Raw genomic sequence first — 14,771 nt, 5'->3', positions numbered from 1 at the left:
TACACCATCATACTGCAGAAGCACCTGAGGATGGTCTAGGATTGCACCCTTTTGCCATAATTGTATTTCTGCAGTAAAATGTAATGTTGTTCACACAAATGGAATAAACACTAAATATAGCCTCGGGTGTGTGCAGGAAAGATGAGCTTGCTGCCTTAAGAAGTATGAAAATACTTTGTTTCAGCCCTCCATGTATTTTTGAATTACCAGGAAGAGACTGAGGACCTGTACATTTCTCTTCTGTATTTCTCAAATGTTCTGTAGTAATATTGTGGTGAGGTCACAAATTTACTGACATTGCCCATAGATGGACAGCCTTAAGCCTCCATATTCCCCCTAAGGTCCTCACCCTACTGGATAACTGGTTCTCGCAGAAGTGGGCAGCCTCTTCACACCAGAGCTAGAGAGGCTGCCCCCAGCCCCGGGCCTTCTCAATGTCTGAATGTCTTGAAGGCTCTCTCCTGACTTGGGTTAGGAGGCAGGGGTAGAACAAAGGCCTCTGGATCTGATTCCTGCCTCTCTCTGTAACTCCTTTTCTCCCACTATTCTGTGGATGTGGAAAGGCTGTGTGACAGGCCCTCGACAGGAAAAGCAATGCCGAGGATAGGTCAGTCCTGGGGAGACCCCTGTGGAATGCAGACTGCCCACTAAGTTAGTTGAATTTAAAGTTAGGTTAGTATTTTCAGGCCTGTGGCATAGCTATAAACCCAGATGATGGAGGAGTTCATGGCATCTAAGGCAGGGATTTGAACTCAGAAATCAGTAAAGTGGCTTCTCACATCCCAGATGGTAGGCGAGTAGCAGCAGTGCTCTTCTGGTCTGATGAGAAGAGGTTAGGCTGGTTTCATGAGGGACAAGCCTATCATATCTACTGTACCAGCAACATCTCATCCCGATTCCCAATATTAATTAAACCTTTGATTTCGCCATGTCCAGGGGTCATATTTCTGCCTATCTACTAACTCAAGAGGATCTTGGGCTCCCAGATTTCCCTTTCCTTTTACTAGCCCTATTATCTATTTATCAATCTCTCATCTACCTACTTACCTACCTATCCTGCCTACCTGTTAGCCTACCTCTCTATCCAGGACTTCCAGTAAATGCAGGTTCAGTATAAACGAAGCTGAAGCTTTGCTTCCTCTGCCTCATAGTGTTTTCACAGCAGTTGTAAGAAAATGTTTCAAATTAAAAATTATACAGATAAATCATATTTCAATTATATATGTACATGCTTTTTCTGACGGTATGCTATGTATTCATCTGCTGTCTTTATATTCTTTAAATGAAGAAAATAGGTTGAACAATTAACATTTCCTTACAATAACTCAAATTTGTTAAAATGCGTTGACATCCAACTCAAATGATCTTTGTTCCTAGGAGGCCCAACTCTGTGGGGGAGGGGCGTCTGCCATGACTGAGGCACTCCACCCCTACGGAGGTAGTCTGCCATTGCCGAGGCAACCCGCCATAACAGAGAGAGTCCACCATTACAGAGGCGGGCCACCATTGCCGAGGCAGTTCTAACCACACCCATATAAACAGGACTGCAGGGAAGTTCACACGGCAGCAGGGCGGAGCCCACGGCAGCTCAGCAAAGCCTCTGCAGGCAGACAGTGACTAGGCTGCCTCCTTCCTGGGAAGGGCATCCCTGAAAAAAAAAAAAAAGGCAGCAGCACAATGGAAACTCATAAATAAAGCCCTAACGCCCCGGGACAGAGCACCTGGGGAAAAACAAAAAGGGGTTTATGAGTTCTGCTGCAGCAGCTCTGAATGAACAATGAAGCTCACAGCTCAGCACTTGAGCTCCTATAAAGGACAGACTGTCTCCTCAAACAGCTCCCTGGCCCTCAAATATCCAAAGAGTCACCTCACAAAGGACTAATCAGACTGACATTGAGCGGGCATCATTCTGGGACAAAGATAGCAGAAGAAGAAACTGGTAGCAACCCTTACTGTTCTGCAGCTGCTGCAGGTGATCCCAAGGCAAGCAGGGCCTGGAGTGGACCTCAGCAGTCCTACAGCAAAGGGGCCAGACTGTTAGAAGGAAAACTAAGAAACAGAAATAACTTCATCATCAACAACCTGGATGTCCACTCAGAGACCCAATTGGAAAATCAGCAACCACTCAGAAGACAGGTAGATAAATCCACAAAGATGGGAAGAAACCAGCGCAAAAAAGAAGGAAAACACCTGAAACCAGAACACCTCACCTCCTACAAAGGACCAAAACTCCTCACCAGCAAGGGAACAAAGCTGGATGGAGAATGAGTGTGATGAAATGACGGAATCAGACTTCAGAAGGTGGGTAATGAGAAACTTCTGTGAGCTAAAAGAACATGTTCTAACTCAATGCAAAGAAACTAAGAACCTTGAAAAAAGATTTGACGAAATGATAACAAGAATGGACAACTTAGAGAGGACTATGAGTGAATTGATGGAGCTGAAAAACACAACATGAGAACTTCACGAAGCATGCACAAGTTTCAACAGCCAAATTGACCAAGCAGAAGAAAGGATATCAGAGGTCGAAGATCAACTCAATGAAATAAAATGAGAAGGCAAGATTAGAGAAAAAAGCGTAAAAAGGAATAAACAGTCTCCAAGAAATATGGGAAAAGACCTTTCCCTGGGGAAAAACAAAAAGGTCTCTTTGTGAAAAGACCTAATCTACTTTTGATAGGTGTACCTGAATGTGACGAAGAGAATGAATCCAAGCTGGAAAATACTCCTCAGGATATTATCCAGGAAAACTACCCCAACCTAGCAAGGCAGGCCAATATTCAAGTCCAGGAAATACAGAGAACACCACAAAGATATTCTGCAAGAAGAGCAACCCTGGATTCACCAGGGTTGAAATGAAGGAGAAAATGCTAAGGACAGCCAGAGAGAAAGGTTGGGTCACCCACAAAGGGAAGCCCATCAGACTCACAGCAAATCTCTCGGCAGAAACCCTACAAGCCAGAAGAGAGTGGGGGCCAATATTCAACATCCTTAAGAAAAGAACTTTCAACCCAGAATTTCATATCCAGCCAAATTAAGCTTCATAAGTGAAGGAAAAATTAAATCCTAGGTGAACAAGCAAGTACTCAGAGATTTTGTCACCACCAGGCCTGCTTTATAAGAGCTCCTGAAAGAGGCACTACACATAGAAAGGAACCACCAGTACCAGCCATTCCAAAAACATACCAAATGCTAAAGAGCATCAACACAATGAAGAATCTGCATCAACTAACGGGCAGAACAGCCAGCTAGCATCAAAATGGCAGGATCAAATTCACACATAACAATATTAACCCTAAATGTAAATGGACTAAATGCCCCAATCAAAAGACACAGACTGGCACATTGGATAAAAAGCCAAAACCCATCGGTGTGCTGTATCCAGGAAACCCATCTCACATGCAAGGATACACAAAGGCTCAAAATAAAGGGATGGAGGAAGATTTACTAAGCAAATGGAGAGCAAAAAAAAAAAAGCAAAAAAAAAAACAGGAGTTGCAATTTTCATCTCATAAAATAGACTTTAAATTAACAAAGATCAAAAGAGACAAAGAAGGACATTACATAATGGTAAAGGGATTGATACAACAAGAAGAGCTAACGATCCTAAATATATACGGACCCAATACAGGAGCACCCAGATACATAAGGCAAGTTCTTAATGACTTACAAAGAGACTCAGACTCCCACACAATAATAGTGGGAGACTTTAACACTCCACTGTCAATATTAGACAGATCAACCAGACAGAAAATTAACAAGGATATCCAGGACTTGAACTCAGACCTGGAACAAGCAAACCTGACAGACATTTACAGAACTCTCCACCCCAAATCCACAGAATATACATTCTTCTCAGCACCACATCACACCTACTCTAAAATTGACCACATAATTGGAAGTAAATCAGTCCTCAGTAAATGCAAAATAATGGAAATAAACAGTCTCTCAGACCATAGTGCAATCAAGTTAGAACTCAGAATTCAGAAACTAACTCAGAACCGCACAGCTTCATGGAAACTGAACAACTGGCTCTTGAATGTTGACTGGATAAACAATGAAATCAAGGCAGAAATAAAGAAGTTCTTTGAAACCAACTAGAATAAAGACACAACATGCCAGAATCTCTGGGACACATTTAAAGCAGTCTCTAGAGGAAAATATGTAGCAATAAGTGCCCACATGAGAAGAAAGGAGAGATACAAAATTGACACCCTATCATCAAAATGGAAAGAACTAGAGGAGCAAGATGAAAAAAACTCAAAACCTAGCAGAAGACAAGAAATAACTAAGATCAGAGCAGAACTGAAGGAGATAGAGACACGAAAAACCCTTCAAAAAATCAATAAATCCAAGAGCTGGTTTTTAGAGAGGATCAACAAAATAGACCACTAGCCAGATTAATAAAAAAAGAAAAGAGAATAATCAAATAGATGCAATAAAAAACGATAAAGGGGAAATCACCACAGATTCCACAGAAATTCAAACCATCATCAGAGAATATTACAAACAACTCTATGCACATAAACTAGTAAACCTGGAAGAAATGGATAAATTCCTGGACACCTGTGTCCTCCCAAGCCTAAACCAGGAAGAAGTTGAAACTATGAATAGACCAATAACAAGATCTGAAGTTGAGGCAGCAATTAAGAGCCTACCACACAAAAAAAGCCCAGGTCCAGATGGGTTCACAGCCGAATTCTACCAGACACACAAAGAGGAACTGGTACCATTTCTTCTGAAACTATTCCAAATAATTCAAAAAGAGGGAATCCTTCCCAAATCATTTTATGAGACCAACATCATCCTGATATCAAAACCCAGCAGAGACTCAACAAGAAAAGAAAACTTCAGGCCAATATCCATGATGAACATAGACGCAAAAATCTTCAATAAAATACTGGCAACCCAATTGCAAGAGCACATCAAAAAGCTTATCCACCATGATCAAGTAGGATTCATCCTGGGGATGCAAGGCTGGTTCAACATACGCAAGTCTATAAACGTAATTCACCACATAAACAGAACCAAAAACAAAAACCACATGATTACCTCAATTGCTGCAGAGAAGGCATTTGACAAAATTCAACAGCCCTTTATGCTAAAAACCCTCAATAAACTAGGTATTGACGGAACGTATCTCAAAATAATAAAAGCTATTTACGACAAACCAACAGCCAATATCATACTGAATGGGCAAAAACTGGAAGCATTCCCTTTGAAATCTGGCACTAGACAAGGATGCCCTCTCTCACCACTCCTATTCAATATAGTACTGGAAGTTCTAGCCACAGCAATCAGGCAAGAAAAAGAAATAAAGGGTATTCAAATAGGAAAGGAGGAAGCCAAATTGTCTCTATTTGCAGACGACATGGTAGTATATCTAGAAGACCCCATCATCTCAGCCCCAAAACTCCTGAAACTGATAAGCAACTTCAGCAAAGTCTCAGTATATAAAATCAATGTGCAAAAATCACAAGCATTCCTATACACCAATAACAGACTTAAAGAGAGCCAAATCAAGAACGAACTGCCATTCACAATTGCTACAAAGAGAATAAAATACCTAGGAATACAACTTACAAGGAATGTAAGGGACCTCTTCAAGGAGAACTACAAACCACTGCTCAACGAAATAAGAGAGGACACAAACAGATGGAGAAACACTCCATGTTCATGGTTAGGAAGAATCAGTATCGTGAAAATGGCTATACTGCCCAAAGTAATTTACAGAATCAACGCTATCCCCATCAAGCTACCATTGACTTTCTTCACAGAACTGGAAAAAACCACCTTGAACTTCATGTGGAACCAAAAGAGAGCCCACATAGCCAAGTTAATTCTAAGCAAAAAGAACACAGCATGAGGCATCACACTACCAGACTTCAAAGTATACTACAAGGCTACAGTAATCAAAACAGCATGGTACTGGTACCAAAATAGAGATATAGACCAATGAAACAGAACAGAGGCCTCGGAGGCAACACAACATATCCACAACCATACAATCTTTGATAAACCTGACAAAAAAGTAATGGGGAAAGGATTTCCTGTTTAATAAATGGTGTTGGGAAAACTGGCTAGCTATGTGCAGAAAGCAGAATCTGAACCCTTTCCTGACACCTTAAACTAAAATTAACTCCAGATGGATTAAAGACTTAAACATAAGACCTGGCACCATAAAAACCCTAGAAGAAAATCTAGGCAAAACCATTCAGGACATAGGAGTAGGCAAGGACTTCATGACCAAAACACAAAAAGCATTGGCAACAAAAGCCCAAATGGACAAATGGGACCTAATCAAACTCCACAGCTTCTGCACGGCAAAAGAAACAGTCATTAGAGTGAATGGGCAACCAACAAAATGGGAAAATTTTTTTTGCAGTTTACCCATCTGACAAAGGGCTGATATCCAGAATTTACAAAGAATTAAAACAGATTTACAAGAAAAAAACAAGGCCATTCAGAAGCGGGCAAAGGATATGAACAGACATTTTACAAAAGAAGACATACATGAGGCCAACAAACATATGAAAAAATGCTCATCATCACTGGTCATTAGAGAGATGCAAATCAAAACCACATTGAGATACCATCTCACACCAGTTAGAATGGCGATCATTAAAAAATCTGGAGACAACAGATGCTGGAGAGGATGTGGAGAAATAGAAACACTTTTACACTGTTGGTGGGAGTGTAAATTAGTTCAACCATTGTGGAAGACAGTGTGGCGATTCCTCAAGGCCTTAGAAATAGAAATTCCATTTGACCCAGCAATCCCATTACTGGGTATATATCCAAAGGACTATAAATCGTTCTACGATAAGGACACATGCACACGAATGTTCATTGCAGCACTGTTTACAATAGCAAAGACCTGGAACCAACCCAAATGCCCATCGATGATAGACTGGACAGGGAAAATGTGGCACATATACACTATGGAATACTATGCAGCCATGAAAAACAATGAGTTCTTGTCCTTTGTGGGGATATGGATAAATCTGGAGAACATCATTCTCAGCAAACTGACACAAGAACAGAAAATGAAATACTGCATATTCTCACTCATAGGTGGGTGTTGAACAATGAGAACACATGGACAGAGGGAGGGGAGCACTACACACTGGGGTCTGTTGGGGGGAATAGGGGAGGGACAGCAGGGGGTGGGGAGTTGGGGAGAGAGAGCTTGGGGAGAAATGTCAGATATAGGTGAAGGGGAGGAAGGCAGCAAATCACACTGCCGTGTGTGTACCTATGCAAGTACCTTGCATGTTCTTCACATGTACCCCAAAACCTAAAATGCAATTTAAAAAAAAGTAAATAAATAAATAAATGAAGCACATTCAGTAATGTAGATATTAAAAAAAATGCTGATCTTACAGAATAATAATTAGGCAAGTGAATATCAATGTAATGTCTGATGCTGATGTAAGTTCTATTCAGAGTATACATGTAGTATCTACATTTTCCAGGCACTGTAAATGATCTTCATTAAAAAAACAGCTGAGCTGAGCTGAGCGGAGCCGGCCGCGCGGGCCGGAGGGGACAGCCGCTGGAGCCGCGAGGCCAACCGTCGCCTGGTTAAGCCGGGAAGCGGGACGTCCCGGGTCTTCAGGGAGCATAGAAGCAGCCCGGGCCTCTCCCAGCCGCCGCTGTGACAGAAAGTCAGTGAGCTGCCGGAGGATGCCCACCACCACCACCACCAGCACGGTCACCCCCGCGGGGATCCCGGCGGCCCCGGGCCCTGTGAACCCACCGCCCCCGGAGGTCTCCAACCCCCGCAAGCCCGGCCGCAAGACCAACCAGCTGCAGTACATGCGGAGCGTGGTGAAGACGCTCTGGACGCACCAGTCGGCCTGGCCCTTCTGCCGGCCCGTCGACGCAATCAAACTGAACCTGCCGGATTACCATAAAATAATTAAAAATCCAATGGATATGGGGACTATTAAGAAGAGACTAGAAAATGATTACTACTGGAGTGCCAGCGAATGTATGCAGGACTTCAGCACCATGTTTAGAAATTGTTACATTTATAACAAGCCCACGGACGGTACAGTGCTCATGGCCCAAGCCTTAGAGAAAACTTTCCTGCAAAAAGTGGCCCAGATGCCCCAAGAGGAAGTTGAAGTGCTAGACCCTGCTCCAAAGGGCAAAGGTCGGGAGCCAGCTGCGGGAGCCCGGAGCACAGGTACGCAGCAGGTGGCGGCCGTGTCCTCTGCCTCCCCAGCGACCCCCCTTCAGAGTGTACCCCCCACTGTGTCCCAGACGCCCGTCATCGCTGCCACCCCTGAACCAACCACCGCACACATCACGTCGGTCCCAGTGCCCCCAGCTGCCGCCCCACCTCCTCCTGCCACACCCATCGCCCCCGTGGTTCCTCCTACGCCGCCCGTTGTCAAGAAAAAGGGCGTGAAGCGGAAAGCAGGCGCAACCAGTAACACGACGTCGCCCCCGCCGCTGTCGGACCCCAAGCAGGCCAACGTGGTGGCGCGGCGGGAGAGTGGGGGCCGCCCCATTACGCCTCCCGAGAAGGACCTGGAGGACGGCGAGGGGCCCCCGCATGCAGGCACGAAGGGCACGCGGTCTGAGCACCTGCGCGGCTGCGACCGCGTCCTCAGGGACCTGCTGTCCAAGAATCACGCGGCCTACGCCTGGCCCTTCTACCAGCCGGTGGACGACCACCTCGACGTCATCAAGCACCCCATGGACCCCAGCACCGTGAAAAGGAAGATGGATGGCGGGCAGCACCCAGACGCACAGGGCTTTGCTGCCGACGTCCGGCTCATGTTCTCCAATTGCTACAAATACAATCCGCCGGACCATGAGGTGGTGGCCATGGCCCGGAAGCTCCAGGCTGTGTTTGAGATGAGGCTTGCCAAGATGCCAGATGAGCCCGTGGAGGCGCCGCCGCTTCCTGCCCCGGCAGCCCCCGTGGTGAGCATGGGCACCGAGAGCAGCCGCAGCAGAGAGGAGAGCTCTTCGGACTCGGGCAGCTCGGAGGAGGAGGAGGAGGAGGAGGAGCGGGCCACCAGGCTGGCGGAGCTGCAGGAGCAGCTGAAGGCCATGCAGGAGCAGCTGGCCGCCCTGTCTCAGGCCCCAGTAAACAAACCAAAGAAGAAGAAGGAGAAGAAGGAGAACGCCGAGGAAGAGAAGAAGGCCAAGGTGGCTCCGCCTGCCAAGCAGGCCCAGCAGAATAGGGCTCCTGCCAAGAAGGCCACCAGCACCACCGCAGTGGGCAGGCAGCTGAAGAAAGGCGGCAAGCAGGCATCCGCCTTCTACGACTCGGAGGAAGAGGAGGAGGCCCTGCCCATGAGCTATGATGAGAAGCACCAGCTCAGCCTGGACATCAACCGGCTGCCCGGGGAGAAGCTGGGCCGGGTAGTACACATCATCCAGTCTCGGGAGCCCTCGCTCAGGCACTCCAACCCTGACGAGATAGAAATTGACTTTGAGACTCTGAAACCCACCACTTTGCGGGGACTGGAGAGATATGTCAAGTCTTGTTTACAGAAAAAGCAAAGCAAACCGTTCTTGAGCGAGAAGCAGGCAGCCAAGTCGAAAGAGGAGCTAGCTCAGGAAAAGGAGCTGGAAAGGCGTCCGCAGGACGTCAGTGGGCAGCTGAGCAGCAGCAAGAAGCCCGCCCAGAAAGAGAAACCCGGCTCTGCACCCTCAGGGGGCCCTTCCAGGCTCAGCAGCGGCAGCTCCAGCGGGTCCAGCTCTGACAGCAGCGACTCAGAATGAACTGGCTTCGGACACAACCCGACGGATGGATGCCGCCCACGCCGAGGCTCTGCCTGCCCCTTCTGTGGTTAATATAGCACCTCTGTTCCATGGTGTGCAGGTCTTTTTCATTCAGCCTTACGATATCTTCCAGTTTTTGCTTTCATAGGTTAGAGCTCTTGTGTGTGCGTCGGATTTGATGAGAAGGTGTGTACTCCACAGAAAGGGTCTTCATCACTGAATCAGTCACTTGGAGAGGGCAACTTCAAATGCTAACCCCATGACCCCAGTAAACCATGTGAGACTCCCACCAAAGGACCTCATGGAATCAATCCCTTTGCTTAGGCCCAGCCTGGTCTGTAGCTCCAGAAAGAATCTTTTCCCAGGAAGTGTCTCGGACATGGGCACCATACTTGAAAGCTGTTAGCTTTCTAAACAGGTATTGTCCCTGTCATTTGGGCCTCAAGCTCTGACCCTCGTGTCTGACGCAGCTGCCTCTTTCTGGAGGGGCTGAGGACCGATGTGCCTGCTTGTGGGGACAAGGCTGGGCCTAAGCCAAGGGTCATCGCAGCCCCAGCCCAGAGCGTGGAACCCTTGGGGTGGGGACAGGTGGGGTCATGGCCAGGAGGGGTGTCGTGTTCTCCGTCGTGGTGAAGTCTGGAGCTCCCCGGAGGGAATGGCGCGGCTGTGTGTGCAGCCTGCAGGTTTCCATACACTGAAGCTTTTACCTCAACTTTAAAAAACAGAAGAAAAGATTAAAAAAACAAAAGGAGGCTTTTTTTGGTAAGGTTTGGCAATTTTCTACGGAAGTCCAGCCCGATGTGCGTCCCCGCCTGGCTAGCGCTGGCCCTGCTGCTGCTGCTGCGCCCTTGGGAGCCACTTTCCCGAGCTTATGTGTATATAATAGTTATTTATTAACATCATTGCTCATTTAAAAAAAAAAGAAAAGAAAAACCACAGAAGACATGCATTCAAACAATCGCAGAGAGGCAGGCCTTTTCGGCGGCGTGCCGGGCCCGGGGCCTGTCTGGTGGCAGGCCTGTCGTCTCCAGGTGCTAACCTCTGCCCTGCGCCGTGCCCACCCACGTCTGTCGGCGCTCGCCCCTGGGTTCATTGGGTTTTCTGCTTGTTTTTCTTTGTGGGTTTTCTTTTTTTTGTATGAAACGTGGAGACTTAAAGCTTTAGACAGCTTTCAGCTACACCAAATTCTCATTTTTTACTTTCTTTGTGGGTTTTTTTTTGTATGAAGCTTGGAGACTTAAAGCTTTAGACAGCTTTCAGCTACACCAAATTCTCATTTTTTATTTTCTTTGTGGGTTTTTTTTTTTGTATGAAGCTTGGAGACTTACAGGTTTAGACAGCTTTCAGCTACACCAAATTCTCATTTTTTATTTTCTTTGTGGGTTTTTTTTGTATGAAGCTTGGAGACTTACAGGTTTAGACAGCTTTCAGCTACACCAAATTCTCATTTTTTATTTTCTTTGTGGGTTTTTTTTTGGTATGAAGCTTGGAGACACACAGGTTTAGACAGCTTTCAGCTACACCAAATTCTCATTTTTTATTTTCTTTGTGGGTTTTTTTTGTATGAAGCTTGGAGACTTACAGGTTTAGACAGCTTTCAGCTACACCAAATTCTCATTTTTTATTTTGTTTAGTTCTTTTGTATTCACTTCTGGTCTCTTTAAGAGTGTTTTAAAGAAATCAATTTAGGGAACCCCAGTTCTATAATATAAACTTTGTAATCTGAGAGAAAAAATATATAGTAAATCTAAGTCTTAAGTTTTAACTTTCTATTGTAAAAAAATAATAAGATACAGAGTTTAACAGAAGGTTATGTTTCAGTTTTGGTTTCCCGGAGGCTGCCATTTGGTCTTTGAGTGTGGGGATGCCCCACACTGGCCCACCAAGCTCAGAGCATGGTGGCTTCGGCCAGAAATGCCAGGGACAGCCTCCCAGGCCTGCAGGTGAGGATGCTTCCCCCTGCCAGCCTCCAGGCACCTGTCCAGGCCCTCCTCAGCCTCTCTGCCCTCCTCAGGGGTGGAGGAGTCTCTGGGCCCCAGGAAGATTCCCTCCTGGAGACTTGCACGGTTCTCCTGCTCACGTGTTGTCACAGCCCAGAAATGCCTGAAAACAGGCATTCTCCCAGACCTCGATGTGGGGGAGCCCCCAGGGGGGCGCTGGGTGTGGCGCTGTGGTGTGGTCTGTCCTGGATGGTGGCCAGGGCTTTCTGCCAGCACTTCTGGATGGATATAGGGACTATCGTTAGTATCCTCATAGGTGGTGATTTAAAAAACCCTAACATTCATTCAGAGTCCGCCAGCCCTTACAGATCCAGATATGCCCTTACTGTAGAGGGAACTCTGATGAGGAAATGCTGGTAAGTTACCATTTTTTAAATTGCTGGTGAGTTTTCAGCCAGTTGGTTAAACTTTTAAGTTTTATTTATAATAAAAATATAAATGGATTTGAAAGTTTCAATTTTTTGAAAGTTACCCTTGTTTTTCAAAGGCATTTTCTAAACGGATCTTTAATGGACTAAACTGAACTTAAGGGATTCGCACACAGCAGGTGACAGGTCACACAGGCTGATTGGCACAGGGCTGGGTGATGCACACCCTAAACCGGGGTGCCTGGGCATGTGGGGTGCTCCTTGCAGTGCCCCTGCAGCCGCAGGGCAGTGAGTCGCCTGTGTGCGCTATCAGGGGAGCGGCTGGCTGCAGGGGCAGCACAGCAGGAGCATCGTGGGGCCCTCCCTTCCCGGCTGGTTCTCTGCGATGGTGGCATCGTGCTCACCTCCGCTCCTCTCGTCTAGAAGCCGCTGACCCTGACACCCCACGAAGGGCACACTGAGCAGCTGCATTGCAGCGGTCACCTTTTTAAGGCTTTCTGTCCAGACTTCAACACTAGTTTCTTTTCAGAGTTTTGAAGGATTTACGTCTTCCTCAATGCCCTTGCCAGCGGGCTGAGGGTGACGGCCACCTCCGTTTCTTCTGTATTAGAAGGCCGTGGTGATTCAAATTAGATTGTCCCACTGCTGAGACCTGTAGGGCAGCTTCTAACGTGCTTTTTTCAAGGGGAAAGGAGCAGTGACAAGTCGTGGAGTCGTGTGTGGGAGATGGATTTGGGAATGCTCTGAGTGACCCCTGGAAGCCGAGGGGGCAGGCTTTGGGTGTGAACTGAACTCCAGAGCCCTCTTCGTGCAGGGCGGCGGCATCTTGCTCACAAACTGGAAGACACGGTGTCTTTGTGTTCGTTTCTGGTTTTGCTCTTTTGCAGCACTCCTGCCTCTGACAGTCACCCCACATGAAGAATGTGTCACATACAGTGTAGTGCAGTTCTCTAACACTGGCCTAAGGCTTCCAGGAAGGTTTTCTTTTTTATATTTAAAATGTTACTTTTCTGTATGATGTGCATGCAAGTTTACCGTAACTTTTCTTAAACTTTTTATTGCCGGGGCCGGGCACGGTGGCTCAAGCCTGTAATCCCAGCACTTTGGGAGGCCAAGGCGGGTGGATCACGAGGTCAAGAGATCGAGACCATCCTGGTCAATTTGGTGAAACCCCGTCTCTACTAAAAATGCAAAAAATTAGCTGGGCATGGTGGCGCGTGCCTGTAATCCCAGCGACTCAGGAGGCTGAGGCAGGAGAATTGCCTGAACCCAGGAGGCGGAGGTTGCGGTGAGCCGAGATTGCGCCATTGCACTCCAGCCTGGGTAACAAGAGCGAAACTCCGTCTCAAAAAAAAAAAACAAAAAACTTTATTGCCGTTTCTAGTATATTCTTGTAAATGTCAGTTACTGAAAATGAGTCCAATGTAAGTAGTTTTAGCTTGTTTATTGCAATGCTGGCCTCAACACAACAGAATAAAAATGGTAGAAAGTACTCTGTGATGTTTCTGGTAATCATGGTCCCTTCTCCTGGGGCATTTGTTTTGTTTTCATAATAAAAAGCAAACAAACAAAAAAAAAAAGAAAAAGAAAAGAAACAACTGAGTTTCAGGCCGGGTGCAGTGGCTCACGCCTGCACTCAATGCCAGCACTTTGGGACGCCGAGGTGGGTGGATCGCGAGGTCAGGAGTTCAAGACCAACCTGCCCAACATGGTGAAACCCCATCTCTACTAAAAATACAAAAATCAGCTGGGCGTGCTGGCGGGCGCCTGTAATCCCAGCTACTCAGAATTGCTTGAACCCAGGAGGTGGAGGTTGCAGTGAGCCAAGATCGTGCCACTGTACTCCAGCCTGAGTGACAGAGCAAGACTCTGTCTCAAAATAAAAAAACCAAAAAACTGAGTTTCAAACTTTTGAGTGTCTCAAATCATCTAGTAAATCATTTTCAGTTATCCAATTTTATGCAAGTGCAATTGGCAATACAAATTCTGACAAGCTTAGTATCTGCTCATCTACGGTCCTTATATTCTTTAAGGGAAAGAAGCAGTCTGCATGGTAAGTACGTCAGTAGCCCCCTGGTCTGGCATTCTCGGGAGTGGCAGGTGGTCCGCTGAACAAGAGTGACGGTGGAGATTAAAAAGAGTGTCCATAAATACCATTTGCACTTTATACTTAACGTGTAAAAAAATATAGTTACTTCCCAATCTTTTCATGTAGAGCCAGAAGTGATTTAAGTAGTGTTCAACTGTGAGAATTTAGTTTTCTTGCATAAACCGTGGGCATACGAATTCCCAATTAGGTTTCTTTAAAATGGAGTATAAATTTTAAAATGCCCTTAAACAATCAGAGTACAGAGTTCTTCATCTTTTACAGCTGACTTATTCTTATCTACGTGGAAACATTTTTTCATAGTGACTTGACTTGGAAAGCATTAATTTTCTTACAATCTCTTACGTCTCACTCATATCTCATCAGTTATATATTTAATTGAGGCTGGGTGCGGTGACTCACGCCTGTAATCCCAGCACTTTGAGAGGCCATGGAGGGTGGATCATTTGAGGTCAGGAGTTGAAGACCAGTCTGATCAACATGCTGAAATCCTGTCTCTACTAAAAATACAAAAAATTAGCCAGGCACGGTGGCACATACCTGTAGACCCAG

General features: G+C 46.2%; 2 protein-coding genes across 4 annotated transcripts in view; one reads left to right on the top strand and one right to left on the bottom strand.

Moving 5' to 3' along the window:
* The window catches only part of LRP2BP (LRP2 binding protein), a 39,513-nt gene that overhangs the window by 17,942 nt on the left and 6,800 nt on the right, over positions 1 to 14,771 (bottom strand). The window lies entirely within an intron of this gene.
* LOC100410652 (bromodomain-containing protein 3) lies at positions 7,592 to 13,604 on the top strand. The gene has a single exon (XM_035292510.3). It carries the CDS (start codon positions 7,687 to 7,689, stop codon positions 9,742 to 9,744), a length of 2,058 nt encoding a protein of 685 aa, XP_035148401.3. The 5' UTR covers positions 7,592 to 7,686; the 3' UTR covers positions 9,745 to 13,604.

The sequence above is a fragment of the Callithrix jacchus genome, chromosome 3 (genome assembly GCF_049354715.1).
Source record: "Callithrix jacchus isolate 240 chromosome 3, calJac240_pri, whole genome shotgun sequence".
In the NCBI taxonomy this organism is placed as follows: Eukaryota; Metazoa; Chordata; class Mammalia; order Primates; family Cebidae; genus Callithrix; species Callithrix jacchus.
Note: the sequence above shows the minus strand (reverse complement) of the source record. Positions and strands in the feature narration are given on the sequence as shown.